The 16,981-nt window shown below is 36.3% G+C and overlaps 2 protein-coding genes across 4 annotated transcripts in view; both read right to left on the bottom strand.

The window, feature by feature from the left end:
* slc17a5 (solute carrier family 17 member 5) overlaps nt 1–16,981 on the bottom strand; it is a 950,640-nt gene that overhangs the window by 631,244 nt on the left and 302,415 nt on the right. The gene's annotated exons all lie outside the window — the stretch shown is intronic.
* On the bottom strand, nt 10,364–13,848 carry c1d (C1D nuclear receptor corepressor). Of its 3 annotated transcripts, none has more exons than XM_022201796.2 (5): nt 13,778–13,848; nt 13,334–13,475; nt 11,786–11,852; nt 11,334–11,389; nt 10,364–11,250 (listed from the first exon to the last, which is right to left on the bottom strand). In XM_022201796.2, exons 2-5 carry the CDS (start codon nt 13,469–13,471, stop codon nt 11,044–11,046), a joined length of 468 nt encoding a protein of 155 aa, XP_022057488.1. In that variant the 5' UTR covers nt 13,472–13,475; nt 13,778–13,848; the 3' UTR covers nt 10,364–11,043. The 3 variants fall into 3 exon arrangements, with proteins under 3 accessions (XP_022057488.1, XP_022057489.1, XP_022057490.1); XM_022201797.2 differs by having other exon boundaries at nt 13,793–13,846; XM_022201798.2 differs by having other exon boundaries at nt 13,334–13,486; nt 13,778–13,844.

Below are 16,981 nucleotides of genomic sequence, written 5' to 3'. Positions count from 1 at the left end.
TCTCATCCGCCTCTGCGTGGACCTGGAAGACAACGCTGTCCCGAGAAGTTATGAGGGGGATCCAATCCATTACACACCTCCAATCAGCTCCGAGCGCACACATACATGCACATGTGATCCGTGTTCCGTGTGCAGCACCCGGCGTCTCCCTGCTTTCACACTGCAGCTGCGTTTCTTTGCGTTGGAGCTCTTTGATGACCCGGACGGTTATCCCGAGGCTTTGTGCATCGGAAGGCCACGGTTTAAAGGGGAAAAGCCTCTGATTTAGCGTCGCGGCCATATGGGCTGCTGGGTCTCCAGAGCACAGGTACACTGCAAAAAAATGAAAATCTGACCAAGTCTGTTTGTCTTATTTTTAGTCAGAATGTCTCATCTTTCTTTATTTAAGAATAATTCACTGAACAAGAGACATTTCAGCAGATGGAGGGACTTGTTTTAAGTAGATGCATCTTAAATATCTTGTTAAGTCAAACAATCTTGAAATTATCTTGTTTTGAGTTAAATTTTACAAGTAAAATCAAAATGAGTTTAATCCTTGTGTCGTCCTGCGAGTCAAATTGACTCATTTTAAAGTTTGAAAATGTGGAAAAAAAAATTAAAAAAATATTTTCACAGTGAAATTTCTGATGTCCACATTTTCAACATTTTTGGGAAATTTTTTGAACATTTTTTGGTGGAAAAAAAGTGCAAAAAATGTTTCTTAAGAACATTCACAAAAAAAATTCAACCAAAATCCAGTGAATTTTTCTGGATTTTGGTTGATTTTTTTGTGAATGTTCTTAAAGAAAATATTATAAGTTTTACTGATACATATGGAATCATTTTAGATATTTTTAGGATTTTTTTTGAAGATTTTTACTCATTTTTTGAAAATATTTCCAAGAATTTTCTTGCCAAATTTTGGGGACTCTTTTTAAAAGAAAACTTTTAAGAGAAACTTTTAAGGAATTATTGGAATTTTCTTGAAAAACTTGGGGATTTTTTTGAATATTTTTTTTAGACAAGGAAACAATATTTTTTCATGCTTGTAAATCTTCTTCTTTTCCTTTCAGCTTTTCCCTTCAGGAGTCGCCACAGTGAATCAATTGCCTCCATCTAACCCTGTCTGCTGCATCCTCTTCTCTCACACCAACTACCTTCATGTCCTCTTTAACCACATCCATAAACCTCCTCTTTGGTCTTCCTTTAGGCCTCCTGCCTGGCAGTGGGAAACTCAGCATCCTTCTACCAATATATTCACTCTCTCTCCTCTGGACATGTCTGAACCATCTCAGTCTGGCCTCTCTGACTTTATCTCCAAAGCCTCTAACATGTGCTGTCCCTCTGATGGACTCATTCCTGATCCTATCCATCCTGGTCACTCCCAAAGAGAACCTCAGCATCTTCAGTTCTACTACCTCCAGCTCTGCCTCCTGTCTTTTCCTCAGGGACACTGTCTCCAGACCAAACAACATGGCTGGTCTCACCAGTTTTGTAAACCTTTCCTTTCATTTTAGCTGAAACTCTTCTATCACACATCACACCTGACACTTTTCTCCAGCCGTTCCAGCCTGCCTGTACACGCTTCTTCACCTCTTTTCCACACTCTCCATTGCTCTGGACTGTTGACCCTAAGTACTTAAAATCCTCCACCTTCTTGATCTCTTCTCCCTGTAACCTCACTCTTCCACTTGGGTCCCTCTCATTCACACACAGATGCTCCGTCTTCCTGCGGCTAACCTTCATTCCTCTCCTTTCCAGGGCAAACCTTTTTCATGCCTGTAAATGAGGACAACATTCGGGTTAGGACAATGCATCTTAAATATCTTGTTAAGTCAAACAATCTTGAAATTATCTTATTCTGAGTTGAATTTTACAAGAAAACTCAAGCTCAAGTTTAATACATCTCAAATTAGGAGGTCACATGATAGTAAAAATCTACTCTTGAGTGAAAAACTTTTTTTTTTAGCATGTCTGGTCTATTTTAAGACATCTAAGCTTGACAATCCTGGTAAAATAAAGCTTAAAATAAGTTTTCAAGCTAATTATAAGATCTCAGTATTCTAAATGTCATATTTTATTTCAAGAAATCTTACCAAGCCTTTTTTCACTTGTTCTACTGGCAGATTTTTTCACTTATTTAAAGGTAAAAGTTCTTTGAAGTAAGTTTTCTTTCTTGATTTGAGCGGCGCATTTTTTCCAGTGCAGGTCTCCAGAGCAGAGGTAAACACCGGGCCTCGGTAATGGATGAGGTCTTCAGATGGGTCGCTGACATCACCACCAAGCTGGTCCGCACATGGGGAACGAGACGATGAATAATCCCGCTTTAATAAGAGTGTTTGATTCTCAAAAGTCTATTTATCCATTAAAAGGTCATTGAGAGCAATTTCCTTTTTCATATTTACACACATTCAGACGTCGGCGCAATCACAATCAGACGGGCGAGTTTGACTTGAGTTTGACACAAAGGACAACATTCAGTCACAAAGAGAGCCTAATAGTTCATTTAGAGCTGATAGATGGAAGGCCAAGCCCAGCCCGTTCACCGAGGAGCCGCTCTTTTGTCAAACACGCTGGCAGGAGGAAGGTAAAGGATGGAAAGTCAATGAAGTGTGATGATGATGTGATGTGTTTAGCGAGGAGGGTTCAAGGCCTCGCTTTGCGCATATTTTCAGCATGGCGTCGCTTTCTTACTCGGCCAAACCCCGCTGGGACGTTCAGCGGCGGGGGAGAGAGGCTCAGCGACCGGGTAAGGTGCATTACACTGGAAAAAAACGCCCCTCTCAAAACAAGAAAAAAAAGAACTTCATTCAAGGAACTTTTACCTTGAAATAAGTGAAAAAATCTGCCAATAGAACAAACGAAAAATGGTTTGGAAAGATTTCTTGAAATAAGATATGATCTTGAGATCTTAAAATTAGCTGGAAAAACTTATTTTGAGCTGTGTTTTTTATCAGGATTGTCAAGCTTAGGTGTCTTATCCCTCCAGTTGTCCTCGTTTACGGCACCAAAAAATATTGTTTCCTTGTCTGAAAAAAATAAAAAATTGAGCAAAGAATTACCTAAATTCATTTAAAAAAATTGCAAAATCTTCAGTAAGGAGTTTCTGCTATTTTTTTTTTTAAAAATCCCCAAATTTGACAAGAAATAAAAATTTTAAAAAATATAAAAATTGTAAATATTTCCAAAAAATGGATACAAATCTTCAAAAAAAACCTAAAAAACATATAAAGTGATTACATATATATATATATATATATATATATATATATATATCAGTAAAACATCTGATATTTTCTTTAAGAACATTCAGGAAAAAAATCAACCAAAATCCAGCGAAATTCACTGGATTTTGGTTGATTTTTTTTCCTGAATGTTTTTAAAGAAACATTTTTTTGAAATATTTATTTATTTCCACTAAAAAATGTTCAAAAATTTCCACAAAGATTTTAGAAAATGTGAAAGTCTTCACTGTGAAAATATTTTTCCCCACATTTTTTAACTTTAAAACGGGTCAACTTGACCAGCAGGACGACTGGAGGGTTAAAACAAGATAATTTCAAGATTGTTTGACTTAACGAGATATTTAAGATGTGTTGTCTTAAAACAAGTCCCTCCATCTTGCTGAAGTGTCACCTGTTAAGTGAGTTTATCTTAAATCAAGTGGGATGAGGCATTATGACTAAAAATAAGACAAACAGACTTGGTGAGATTTTGAGTTTTTGCAGTGTAGACTTTTGTTTCTTCTTTCTTTTTCTCCTTGATGAAACCGTCCAGGTACGGTTGCTACGATTCTTGGAGGATTCAGAAAAATTCCAGACGACGGGAATGATTGGACGTGAGAAGTAGAAAATCATCGTAGACGGGTTAGGAAGAGAGAAAAGAGGCAGCTCTGTCTTTCTAATGTGTCAAATTCATCCTTAGCAATTTGTTTGCTGTCTGCACAAGATCACCGAGACAAACTGAACACGATTCAGGAACGGATCTGACTCCAGACAGACAAATTAAGTTAGAAAATGGCAAGAATGTGACTACAAAAAAGTTAGTTAATGGATTTCCTAGCTGCTTTTTTCAGGTGGAATCAGTATTTTTATGATGCATTGTTCCACTAAAAGAGAACTTTAGCAGTCATTTCACTTCTAATCAACTAAATACACTCGAAAAAATGCTCCTCTCAAAACAAGAAAAAAAAACTTATTTCAAAGAACTTTTTACCTTGAAATAAGTGGAAAAATCTGCCAATAGAACAAGTGAGAAATGGCTTGGTAAGACTTCTTAAAATAAGGTATATTTAAAATATTGAGATCTTAAAATTAGCTGGGAAAACTTATTTTAAGCTCTATTTTACCAGGATTGTCAAGATTAGGTGTATCAACCCTCCTGTTGTCCCCATTTACAGCAACAAAAATATTCTTTCTTTGTCTGAAAATAATCCACAAAATCAGGGGAAAAAAATCCCCAAATTTGTCAAAAAAAAAAAAAAAAGCAAAATCTTCATTAAAAAAATTATTTAAATGTTTCCCTTAAAAGTTGCATTTTTTAAAAAAATCCCCAAATTTTGCAAGAAATAAAAATTTTTAAAAATCTAAAAGTTTGAAATGTTTTCAAAAATGAAAAAAAATCTTCCAAACGATAATTTTAACAATATCTAAAGTGATTCCATATATATCAGTAGAACTTCTAATATTTCGCTGGAGTTTGGTTGATTTCTTTTCTGAATGTTTGTAAAGAAACTTTTTTTTAACATTTCTTTTTTTCCCCAAGAAATGTTCAAAAATTTCCCTAAAAAATGTTGAAAATGTGGAAATTTTCACTGTGAAAATATGTTTTTTTCCCACATTTTTGAACTTTAAAATGGGTCAATTTGACCCACAGGACGACAGGAGGGTTAAAATAAAAATAATGTCAAGATTGTTTGACTTAAGATATTTAAGATGCATTGTCAAAAAACAAGTCTCTCCATCTTGCTGAAATGTCTCGTTAAACGAATTTATCTTAAATCAAGCGGGATGAGACATTTTGACTAAAAATAAGAAAAATAGACTCGGTAAGATTTTGAGTTTTTGCAGTGTAAAGCATCAGAATTTGGATTTAAAGCGTTAAAATAAGAAGAATCCCGTTTCCATCGGACACACTGGTGGTCTGAAGTTCAGCTTCACCTGCTGACTCCTAAAAAGAATAATCTGTCCGGGTGCTGGGAGGAGAGGGCTAACCAGAACCAAAAACAAAACATCGTTATCATGATTAATCAGCGGCTCTGTCAGCGAGGCCACAGCGAATACAGAGTGGCACAAATGACTGTATGGAATTCCTGGTGTGTCAGAGAGAATAAAGCCACAAACGTCAGTCCTTCACTCACATTCATTCGTTCGCTTTGGCCCAAACTTTTCCAAGGAAAACTCACTAATGTGGGCTTCGTCTTTCCTTTAAGTGTAGACTGCAATCAAAAGCTTTCAAGTCTGAGGAGGTGATGAACTTTAAAGTGACAGTAAATGAAGAAAGGTGCATTAGAGGTTCATGTTTGGTTGTTTTTTGGTGAAAATGTCCAGATACTGCACTGCAATAAATGTCGCTCTCAAAACAAGGGGAAACAACTTATTTCAAAGAACTTTTACCTTGAAATAAGTGAAAAAATCTGCCAATAGAACAAGTGAGAAATGGTTTGGGAAGATTTCTTGAAATCAGATCTAATATTTAGAATATTGAGATCTTAAAATTAGCTGCAAAACTTATTTTAAGCTCTATTTTAGCAGGATTGTCAAGCTTAGGTGTCTTTACCCTCCTGCTGTCTTCATTTACGGCACCAAAAATATTTTTTCCTTGTCTGAAAAAATATCCAAAAATTCAGCAAAAAAATTACCCAAATTTTTTAAAAATTTGCAAAATCTTCAGGAAGAAAATTCCTTAAAAGTTTTTTAAAAAATTTAAAAATCCCCAAATTTGGCAAGAAATAAAAATTTAAAAAATAAAAAAATTTAAAAATTGTAAATATTTTCAAACAATAAATAAAAATCTTCCCCCCAAAAAAATCCTAAAAATATCTAAAGTGATTCCATATATAATCAGTAAAACTTCTCATATTTTCTTTAAGAACATTCACCAAAAAAATCAACCAAAATCCAGCGAATTTCGCTGGATTTTGGTTGATTTTTTTGGTGAATGTTCTTAAAGAAACTTTTTTTTTCATTTCTATTTTTTCCACCAAAAAATGTTCAAAAATCTCCCAAAAAATTTTGAAAATGTGGAAGTTTTCCCTGTGAAAATAGATATATTTTCTTCCAAATGTTTAAACTTTAAAACGGGTCAATTTGACCCGCAGGACGACACGAGGGTTAAAACAAGATAATTTCAAGATTGTTTGACTTAACGAGATATTTAAAATGTCTCTTGTTAAATAAATTTATCTTAAATCAAGTGGGATGAGACATTTAGACTAAAAATAAGGCAAACAGACTTGGTGTTTTTGCAGTGTGAAGCTACTTTTCTTCATGGAATCACTAAGCATCATAGACGTTGGATTACCTGCCGTCTTGAAAACTGACGTGATGAACTGATTTCCCCACTATTATTACTATAATATTTTAGCTGTTTATTGGTCTGTTAAAAAGACAAGCTGTCCGTTGTATAAAACGGCTCAAAAGGGTTTCCGAAAGTCCAACATGACGTCTTCAAATGTCTTATTTTGTCCACAGCCCAAACGAATTCAGTTTATTGTCATGGAAGAGTAAAGAAAGCAGAAAATATTCATTTGTCTTAACCCTTGTGTCGTTGTGTGGTTCAAATTGACCCGTTTTAAGCTTGCAAATGTGGGGAAAAATAAAAAATATTCACAGTAAAGCTTCTGAGGTCCACATTTACAACATTTCGGGGCAATTTTGAACATTTTTTGGTGGAAAAACAGAAATGTTAAAAACGTTTCTTAAGAATATTCACAAAAAATCAACCAAAATCCAGTGAAATGTTTTTAAGGGAAGTTTTACTGATATATATATATAATCACTCTAGATATTTTTAGGATTTTTTTGGAAGATTTTTGCTCATTTTTTGAAAATATTTACAAGACTTTTCTTACCAAATTTGGGAGATTTTTAAAAATAAAACTTTTAAGGGGAACTTTTAAGGAATTTATTGGAATTTTCTTCCTGAAGGTTTTGCAAATTTTCAGAAATTTGGGGATTTTTTTGCTGAATTTTTGGCTGTTTTTCAGACAAGGAAACAATATTTTTTGGTGCCTGTAAATGAGGACAACAGGAGGATTAAAGCGTTACTTAAACTGAATAATCGGTTATCAAAATAGCTGTCGTTATTTTGAGAGAAGAGAGCAAAACAATGTCTTCCCATCAGTTATTTTTCCTGCAAACCACAGGACCCAGAGGATTTACTGCCAGCATCTTTTGGTCAGACATGTATTACTGTGCTAAAATATGCACGTATATGACCTGAAACACGGTCATTTTTCTACCTCAGTCACATAAAACTCAACATTTGCATGCATCAGTGCCAAACTGTGAATCTCAGCTTGTACCAAGGTGAACAACAAGCTCCAGAACTTCCACCAAACGGACCCAAGGCTCAGATCATTTTCTCATCTGCTCTCAATGTCGTGTTTTTGACTTCGGTGGCGTGTTGCGAGATTCTTTCTAAACTGGAACACCATCAGAATCTAGAAAACATTTACTTCTTCCTGATTTGTTTAAAATTTCTTTTCTGAGGAGAACCGCACTTTGGTTTTCTTCTACAAATGGGCTGAATCCATCGAGATGATTGCAAGGACAGAAACAAGACGTGATCCGGTCAAACTTATTGATAGATGATGATCAGATTCCTTGACTTCGTCTCATGGGAACACATGCTGAAACTTGAGGACACTGCAGACATTCCCAGTGGAAACCGGTGATTAAATGAGCATTCTTTGAAGTTTTTACAGCTTAGTTTATTTAAACCGTCCTCTAACTGACTACTTAAAGCCACATTATGTGATTTTTCATGATTCAGGTTCTTCATCCCTTTAGGAGACAGAAAAGTGTGCGAGGAAAGCCGCTTCTGCCTCCATCTTGCCCGAGGAGGTCATTTGGTCCGATGCCTTTCGCTCCATGTAATATAAACTTCCTCGCCACAAGCCGCTCACAAACAGCATAAATAAACAACCGCGGGACAAACCCGGCTTTGGAGCTTGTTAGGGCTCACCATTTCAACATGAGAGTTTGTTTGTTCAGATTTGCTGGCGCGGTGACCTAACTCCTTCATCCCGAGCACATGTGTGGACGAGGGCACGGCAAGGCGAGAGAGGGGGAGGAAAGAAGAGGGGGGAAAAAAGTGGAAAAATCCATATTTTTCCAATATGCAGACGGGGCTGTTCATCAGGCGAAGTTTGACACACGTCTTTGAACAGAGTTAGAAACAACAAGTCGGTGGAAAAAGTGGAAAGATGGAGTGTGGAGGTTTGGCTAAACAAATGTCATTTTTGGACGCCGCTGCAGGGAGGATGAGAAAAGGAAAGATGATGAAAAGAATGAAAAGATGCATTCCTGAGAATCTAACTCACCGCCTCGCTGCTTCCTGAGCCTGATTAGAGGGACGCAGCGACTCGCGGGTGCGTTAAGATTAAGATCTCGGCTGTCCGGAGGGAATCACAGAAAGGAAGCTGTATGGGTGTCTTTATCAAATGTGACATTGGTTTTTACAGGAGGAAGTCTCATTACGGCGCTGCTTGTGATGCTCACAGAGGCCGCTGTGTAATCAAAAGGTCGCAGGTTCGACCCTCACAAACTGCTGCCATGAATTAAATAATGCTCCACTTGATTCGGAGCCTCTGTACAGTTCTGTGTTTTATAATTCAGAACACGTCAGCTCTGCAACATTCGCCGCTTTTAAATATATGAATGTACAGTTTAGGCTCGATATTTCAATGATGGAAGCTAAATGAAGGTTAAACACAAACAGCAGTGAATGTACGGGATGCTTACTGGGATTATATCTATTGTGTTCAGACTCTAAAACCAGGTTTCATATTGTCTGATTATTCATTTTTACCTCATTAAACCTGTGTAATTACTGTTGTCTAGGGCTCCAACTAATAACTGGGTTTACTGAAAGAAACTGAAAACCTATTTCTTTAATTTGGCTTTTTATTCTGATTGATTTTTTTTTTGTCACGGCTATTGTTTTGCTTTAGTATTTTTCTTGTTTTATGTTTTATTGTTGTATTCCTTGTTTTACTCTTTTTTTTAACTGATATTTTATATCACTTTGTTCAAGCACTTTGGGCTGCATTTTGTGCATGAAAAGTGCTCTATAAAGTTTATTATTATTATTACTGTTTATTAATCAGCTGTTAGTAGTCAGTCAATAAAATGTCAGAAAATTGTGAAAAAAGTCCAGCATGACGTCTTTAAATGTCTTGTTTTGTTTAAGATATTCACTTTACTGTCATAAAGGAGGAAGGAAACCAGAAAATATTCAAGTTGAAGAAGCTAGAATCAGAGAATGGATCATTTTTTGTGGTAAAATGTGACTCAAAACACTTATAATGTTGACAATTAACCCTCCTGCTGTCCTCATTTATGAGCGCCAAAAAATATTGTTTCCTTTTCTGAAAAAAAATCCAAAAATTCAGCAAAAAAAATCCCCCAATTTCTGAAAATTTGCAAAACCTTCAGGAAGAAAATTCCAATGATTCCTTAAAAGTTTCCCTTAAAGGTTGTATTTTTTTTTTTTAAATCCCCTAAATGTGGCAAGAAAATTCTTGTAAATATTTTCAAAATGAGTGAAAATCTTCAAAAAAACTTAAAATATCTAAAGTGATTACATACAGTATATATCAGTAAAATATCTGATATTTTCCTAAGAACATCCACTAAAAAAAATCTACCAAAATCCGGGAAAATTAAAAAATAAATAAATCAGGAAACCAAACTGTGCCGAGCAGTGAGGCCATTTGCTCCGATTCTTTTCACAATGACAACCGTCTTAGCATGAAAATACACATCAACTGTGGGTCTGGTCTAATTAGGTTCCTAAATAGGAGCTGCCATGCGTCAACTCGTCCCATGACCTCCACCTCACACCGGCTGCTTTGGGTTCAACCAAGAAAACAAGAATTTTAAAAAAAATTGAACGGTATTGAATGTGCCGTTCTGCATTTTTGTGCATAATAAATGAATCCCCAGGCTTTAAACGGTGCAGGTTTAGAACAAAGCTTAGGTGCTGACGGGGCTGTAAATGCTCACAGTGTCTAAGGATCAGACTAATTCCTGGGCCGGTTTTCTGTGGGTCAGACGAGGAAGAATGTGAAGATAACCTCCTTACACAGCGTTCATTTAGACAGTTTGGTGAATATTTGTGCAACACTTCTGTCACTGAAACAGGAAACAGTCCTTAAAGGTGCATTTTACATTCTTTTTTTTTGTACAAAGTTACTTTAATGTTGAATACGATCTTTTTCATTGTTCCCCTTAGTGCCACTGTCACTGTGAGCTAGCATGACATTAAAGGTAAGTAACATTCAGTCATCATTCATTAGATTATTTACATCAGGTTTTCTTACTGTTACATGTCAAACTGTCTTCTATGGAAAAGCTCGACTCTGACCTTTCATACCTAACAGCTCAGTTACTATTTTGCACCATAAATTTCATCGGGGGAAAAAAAAAGAATCATTCAAACATGAAGTCTGATGAGTATTTTCTTTATGCTGGAGGAAATCTTAAAAACTATAAATCACTAAAAGTTTTCCTCGATGCATCTGGAACATGACGTAAAAACATACTAATGCAAAAAAAACCAACTCATGATTCATAGAATCACTTTCAAAATGCAAAGATTTGTATAAAGTAACGTCAGAAGAACGTTACAGGATGATATCTGGTAAATCTAGAGGCAGCATCAGTGTCCAGGAATGACGGTAGTTTTCTGTTTAGCATTTGAAGAATCCGATCCCTACATATTTAAACTGCAACACACATTCTGCAGTCTCGTGTTGCCGTCTATGATCAGTCCTATCCCTTTAGTAAATGTTTCCTTCAGTGTCCGTCAGCCGTAAACCTGCACAGATCCTCCTGTGTTTCAGTTCTGCTTTGGACGCTTTGGCTGTGGGGACTCAGATGTTGTGTCCGCTGCCCTCCTGGATGCTACTTTTTTCTTAGAATCTTTATCTTCTGCATCATAAAGAGCATTTCTGACGAAGCGAGCAGCGGCTCCCTTATCCAGACGTGCAGCCTTCTTCTTGTCCGTGATCTCCTTCACTCTGTTCATGTAAGTCCTGATTCGCTCCTGAGAAACAGAGAACGGTTACTGAGGAAGTAACAGATGCACACGGATATACAGAGACTGAATAAATCAGAGATAGGACATACTAGTTCCTGTTTGATTCCGTGTTCTCTGGGATTTACTCCTTGTGTTACCAAGTACACTGGAAGCAAGAATAAAAGTGAGACTGTCATTTTCACATAATGCCAATAAACAGTTCTAAGTCAGCATAAATCCAGTAGAAAGCTCTTTGATGCACAAATTTAACTGTGTGTGTTTTATCTTGCAATAACCTTTCGTTTTCTTATAGAATCTTTGCCTAAGAAATTATATGTGCAGCCACTTTTCCCCATCGTTGATCAAGTGTAAATTCTCTAAACGACAGCATTTGGTGCATGAGCACAAACAGACTGACTCCTTGTAACTGAGAAGAAGCAGTGCTTTTAGTTTCACTGAAAGTAACAAATACATTCCTAGAAAATCCTAAATTCAGTTTTGTATGAATGTTCCTCCAAATCAGCATAATAATCACAATAAATCCACAAAAAAACACACTTACTCCAGAATAATGAGTTAAGAGTGTAGGCAGACATCAGATCCAGCTTGGCTTGATCCAAAGGATCCAACTGTCAGCAAGTAAACAAGATTTTGGTTATTTGGATAAAACAGAGCAGTGTCATATACGGCAATGATATGTATGTATGTATGACATATGTAACATGTAATATGTCTACAGAAACATCAGCACAGCTCGGGCAATGAGAACGTGATGAACAAATCACACTGCAGGTAGTGCAAGCAAATTAACTCAAACATGTCACGATACAACATTTTTGCCACTTGACACACACACACACACACACACACACACACACACACACACACACACACACACACACACACACACACACACAGTACTTTATTATTGCACTTCATTGATTTTTTCCTTTTGCTGCTACACAACACAACAAATTAGTTTAAACATTTAAATCAGCACCACAAAGCTCTGTATGATGAATGCAAAGACTAATCAGAAGGAAATTCAAAACATAAAACTACTCTGGATGCTACAGCCAGCATTGGATCATCAGTGACGATCCAAGCTGCTTTTTCATCCCAATCATTTTATAACGATGAACGTCAAGTCATGCATTTGTTGTATCGCAATATATATCACAGACACACAAAATATCATGCAGTCCTAATTAAAACATTGTACCATGAAGCACATAAACTGTCCAAATCTACATCACAGACTCATATTGTCAGCAAAGCATCGCATGGTTTGATTTTATTAAATTCTTTAATGTAAAGCACTTAATGAAAGCAAATTATTTATGTGACTACATTCCTAAAACCCACAGCAATTACAGTTTATGTTCCAATGATTTGTACATATTAAACATGCCAAAGATTCATTCTGAATTTGGGAAACACTGTTTTAAGAACTCTGCACCTGCTGCCTGGAACTCACTGCAGAACACTGGATCTGAAGGAACTCATCACCACTGGAACTTTTAAAAACCACATAAAGACTTTGCAGCAGCTACTTATGACACTTGTTTTAATGTAAATTCTTAATGCTTTACTTTTATCTAGCATGCATTTTATTAATTTTATACAGTGAGTTGGCGTTGTCTGTTTTTATTTGTAGCAATTTCAGTGTTTCTCAGGCTGCTGTTTTGGCCAGGCTTCCCTTGAAAAAGAGCTCATCGTATCTCAACGGGACCAACCTGGTTAAATAAAGGCTAAAAATTATATATATATTTTAAAAAAGTAAACTGCTTTTTGCCAAAATAACTGCTAAATGACAAATGCAGAATAGACGGTGAAGCTAGTCTGTCTAAATGTGTGCTAACCCTGGTGACATGTCCAACTGCAGCTTTTCTCTTCTGAAATTTAAAATGGGATAGGCGTACAACTGCATAAACAAATGCAATGTGATTCTTTTCACCTCTGTTTTGCACATAAACCACATATTCTTGCGTGTAATGTTGTCGGTCAGATTCTCATTCAGTCTGGGATATATTCTGGTCTCACAGGAGAATTAAAGACTGACAAAAGGAAAGCATGACAAGTCCATGAGAAGCCACAGTGCCTGATGTACCTTCTGCTGCAGGTCGTTTCTGTTCATCGCCATCAGCTTCTCCAACATGGTTTTTACTTCAGTAACTGAGGAGTCGAAGCCTGTCAGCTGTTCATCTATCTCCTGAGGATAGTCCTCGGTGTTGATTTCCGCTGCCATTTTCCTGTAAAACAACTACAGTCACACCCTGTGCTGTAACTCTAGAGTCACTCGGAGTATGTATTAGGTTGGAAAATAGCAGAAAGCTCTTGAAAGAAATCAGAAAGCTCTCTGTGATCTTAGTTAGCTGGCTGGCTAATCAGAGAGCTAGCACATGTTGCTAACAGAACACCGGCTTAAACGCGGAGAAGTAAAGTGACAACTAGCGACAAATTGTACTCTAAGACACGCTTATTACTGATGATTGGAATGGAACAATTGCTCACCCGAAAAACAAAATAGCAAGGCAAAGTTTCCCATATTTACCTTTTTAGCACTCACCACGTTTGAGCCGAGAGGAAGTGACGTAAAAAACAACTACGCTTCCTGTTTCTCTTCTTCTTCTGCGCTCTACTGCCGTCTGCTGTTTGGAAGAGCAGGAAAGCTATTTAGCATGAGCAATTTTGAGCATTTTTACTTAAAATTGTGTACATTAACCTACTTTTACAGCTCGATAACAACCGAACAGCTTTCTGTATGTTGTTTAACGACTACAGCTGCCTTTATCTTTACGTATTTTCCCTTAATTTTGACGCTAACGGCGTGTTTTTCTTAATACTGCAGTGTAACAGAATAGTTTTGACAATGTTCGAGCTTTAAATAGAACTAAAACTAAAGTCAACACACGTCAGTTGTTTTATATTCTCTTAAAAGCGTCTTATTCCACTTCCTCCTGCACTCTGTACCAAAATCTATGAATACAACTGTGAGTAAAGACTTTGTTATCATCTATAAAACAGTCTTTCTGCATCAGATTTGTTGCATTAGAGCAGGGGTGTCAAACATGCAAAGCTATAAAAATATAAAATTAAAATAATTTCTAGACCATGACAAGTTGTTTTGATCATAAAGTCAAATACTAGATTGCTCATTGTTCTTTTTGTGTCTCATTTTTGTAATATTTTGCCTTGTTTCGTTTTTGTCTGACTTTTGTCATTCGTCTCATGTTTTTGTCTATTTGTGCTTCCTTTTTGTTTCGCTTGTGTTTTTTGGCTTATTTTTGTCATTTTGTGTTTTGCTTTATTCGTTGTTTTGTGTATCATTTGTGTATCATTTGTCTCTGTAACTTTTTTGTGTCTTTTTTGTTTTGTTTCATGTTGTTTGTCTCATTTTTTGTCGTTTTGCGTCTCATTTTTGTAATATTTTGTCTTGTTTTTGTGTTTTTTTGTCTGACTTTTGTTGTTTTGATCATAAAATAAAATACTATAACATTCAATTCCAAATACGTGTGACTAAAATTTGGAAAAATGAAGAGTTGTCGTTATTTGTAGGTTAATATGCTGTTATTTTACTGGTCTGTTTCACTTGGGATCAGACTGGACTGAATGTGGAACCTGAACTAAGATGAGTTTGACACCTCTGTATTAGAGTTATGTTATCTTGTTGTGCCATTTTTATTATATACAGAAAATAAATTCACTGATAAAGACATATAAATATTCATCTGTTTGCATTGAAATGAGGGCAAAATCATTTAAGGACATTTTTCTGACAGATTATGTGATTGTGGATGGATTTGAGATGAAATTTCTGTGTAATAAATTTAAAACCCGTGATGGAAGCTGGCATGAATCTGTAAAACCACCGACACCAGAATTTAACCCTTCTCCTGAACTGCAGCTCTTTTAATTTACTAATGTTTATCTATGACTTGTTCAAATATAAAATGCAGCTCTGTGTCGGATTTCAGCTGCTCTCACTATAAACCTTTTTTAAAATTTACTCCTCCAGGTATTGTTCCCTTTTACTGTACTGTCATCACACTGATTCCTAAAGTGCCGGACAAAAACATAAAATGCTCAGTCAGTGGGGTGAGCAGCTCAGAACCGGTGGACCTGAACGTCGGAGACACTCTGGTGGAGATCTCAGTGTGTTCAGCAGATGGCAGCATTTCTCAGGTATGAGGAGACAGGAATAGATGACTGCGCATAAGCACAGGGTTTTTCTTGCAGAGGAATATTTGGTGATTCAACCAGCACTAGAGGGATATCACCAGCGTCAAAAATGATAAGAACTGGGGTTAAAAATAGCAGTTCAACTAGTTGTGCTTATTGGGATTGCATTTACTCAGCATAGTAGACGTTTTTTGTGTATCAAATGGTGAAAAATTGCAGAAAAATACAGGTTAAGATATCACAGACTCATATTTACTGTACAGGACTGATCATGCTTACTGCTGTGTGTAGTCACCATCCAAAGGGTCATTCTGAGTCAGAAAAAACCCAGAAACAGTGGCACTGCACGAGAAAAAATGCCCCTCTCAGAACAAGTAAAAAAAAAAAACTTATTTCAAGGAACTTTTACCTTGAAATAAGTGAAAAAATCTGCCAATAGAACAAGTGAAAAATGTCTTGGTAAGATTTCTTGAAATAAGATGTGATATTAAGAATATTGAGATCTTAAAATTAGCTGGAAAACTTATTTTACGCTTTATTTTACCAGGATTGTCAAGCTTAGGTGTCTTAACCCACGATACACGATACAAATGACAAAAAAAGAAAATAAACAACAAAAACGACAAAATATTACAAAAATGAGACACAAAATGACAAAAGAACAATCCAGTATTTTACTTTATGATCCAAACAACTTGTCATGGTCTATAAATGATTTTAAATTTATAGTTTTACTCATTTACAATCTGCAGTTAATGTCTTCTCTGTAACTTTTCCACTTTCAGGACCGGATTGGACCCTCTGGAGGACCACTTTTGGACCGCCGGCCTCATGTTGGACAGCCCTGGACTAGATGATAATAACGTGAGGAAACTTGAGATTATTCCGTTTGTTTGTGTCTGGGTAGCTTTGCAGAGCTGTGTCGTGCTGCTACCCTGGTTTGTATTCTGTTTTCTTTCTGGATTACACACCTGAAGCGTTTCTACCTTTGCCAGGTGTACAAACCGTTGGTGACTCGGGAGGTGTTTCCCACGCCTGTGACCTTCAGCGATGGGAAGCAGCAGCTGGACTACGAATGCCTGCTTTCCCTGAGTGCCTTTTACAGGCCGGTGTCTGTCAATAACAGGTGAGACTGTAGGTTTAAATTAATGCTGAAATGTTGCAGCTACCGTCTTCATCAACAGCATTTTTCTAAAATCTGCTTCACACACTGCAAAAAGTCCAAATCTTACCAAGTTTGTTTGTGTCATCCCACTGGATTTAAGATAAATTCACTTAACAAAAGACATTTCAGCAGATGGAGGGACTTGTTTTAAGACCATGCATCTGAAATATCTTGTTAAGTCAAACAATTTTGAAGTCATCTTGTTTCAATCCTCGTGTCGTCCTGCAGGTTAAATTGACCCTTTTTAAAGTTTAAAAATGTGGAAAAAAAATATTTTCACAGTGAAAACTTCCACATTTTAAAACCTTTATTGGGAATTTTTTTTACACATTTTTTGGTAAAAAAAAAAAAAAAAAAAAAAGAATCGTTGATTTTTATGTGAATGTTCTTAAAGAAAATATTAGAAGTTCC

The sequence above is a fragment of the Acanthochromis polyacanthus genome, chromosome 15 (genome assembly GCF_021347895.1).
Source record: "Acanthochromis polyacanthus isolate Apoly-LR-REF ecotype Palm Island chromosome 15, KAUST_Apoly_ChrSc, whole genome shotgun sequence".
NCBI lineage: Eukaryota > Metazoa > Chordata > Actinopteri > Pomacentridae > Acanthochromis > Acanthochromis polyacanthus.
This window is presented reverse-complemented; position numbering and strand designations above follow the sequence as displayed.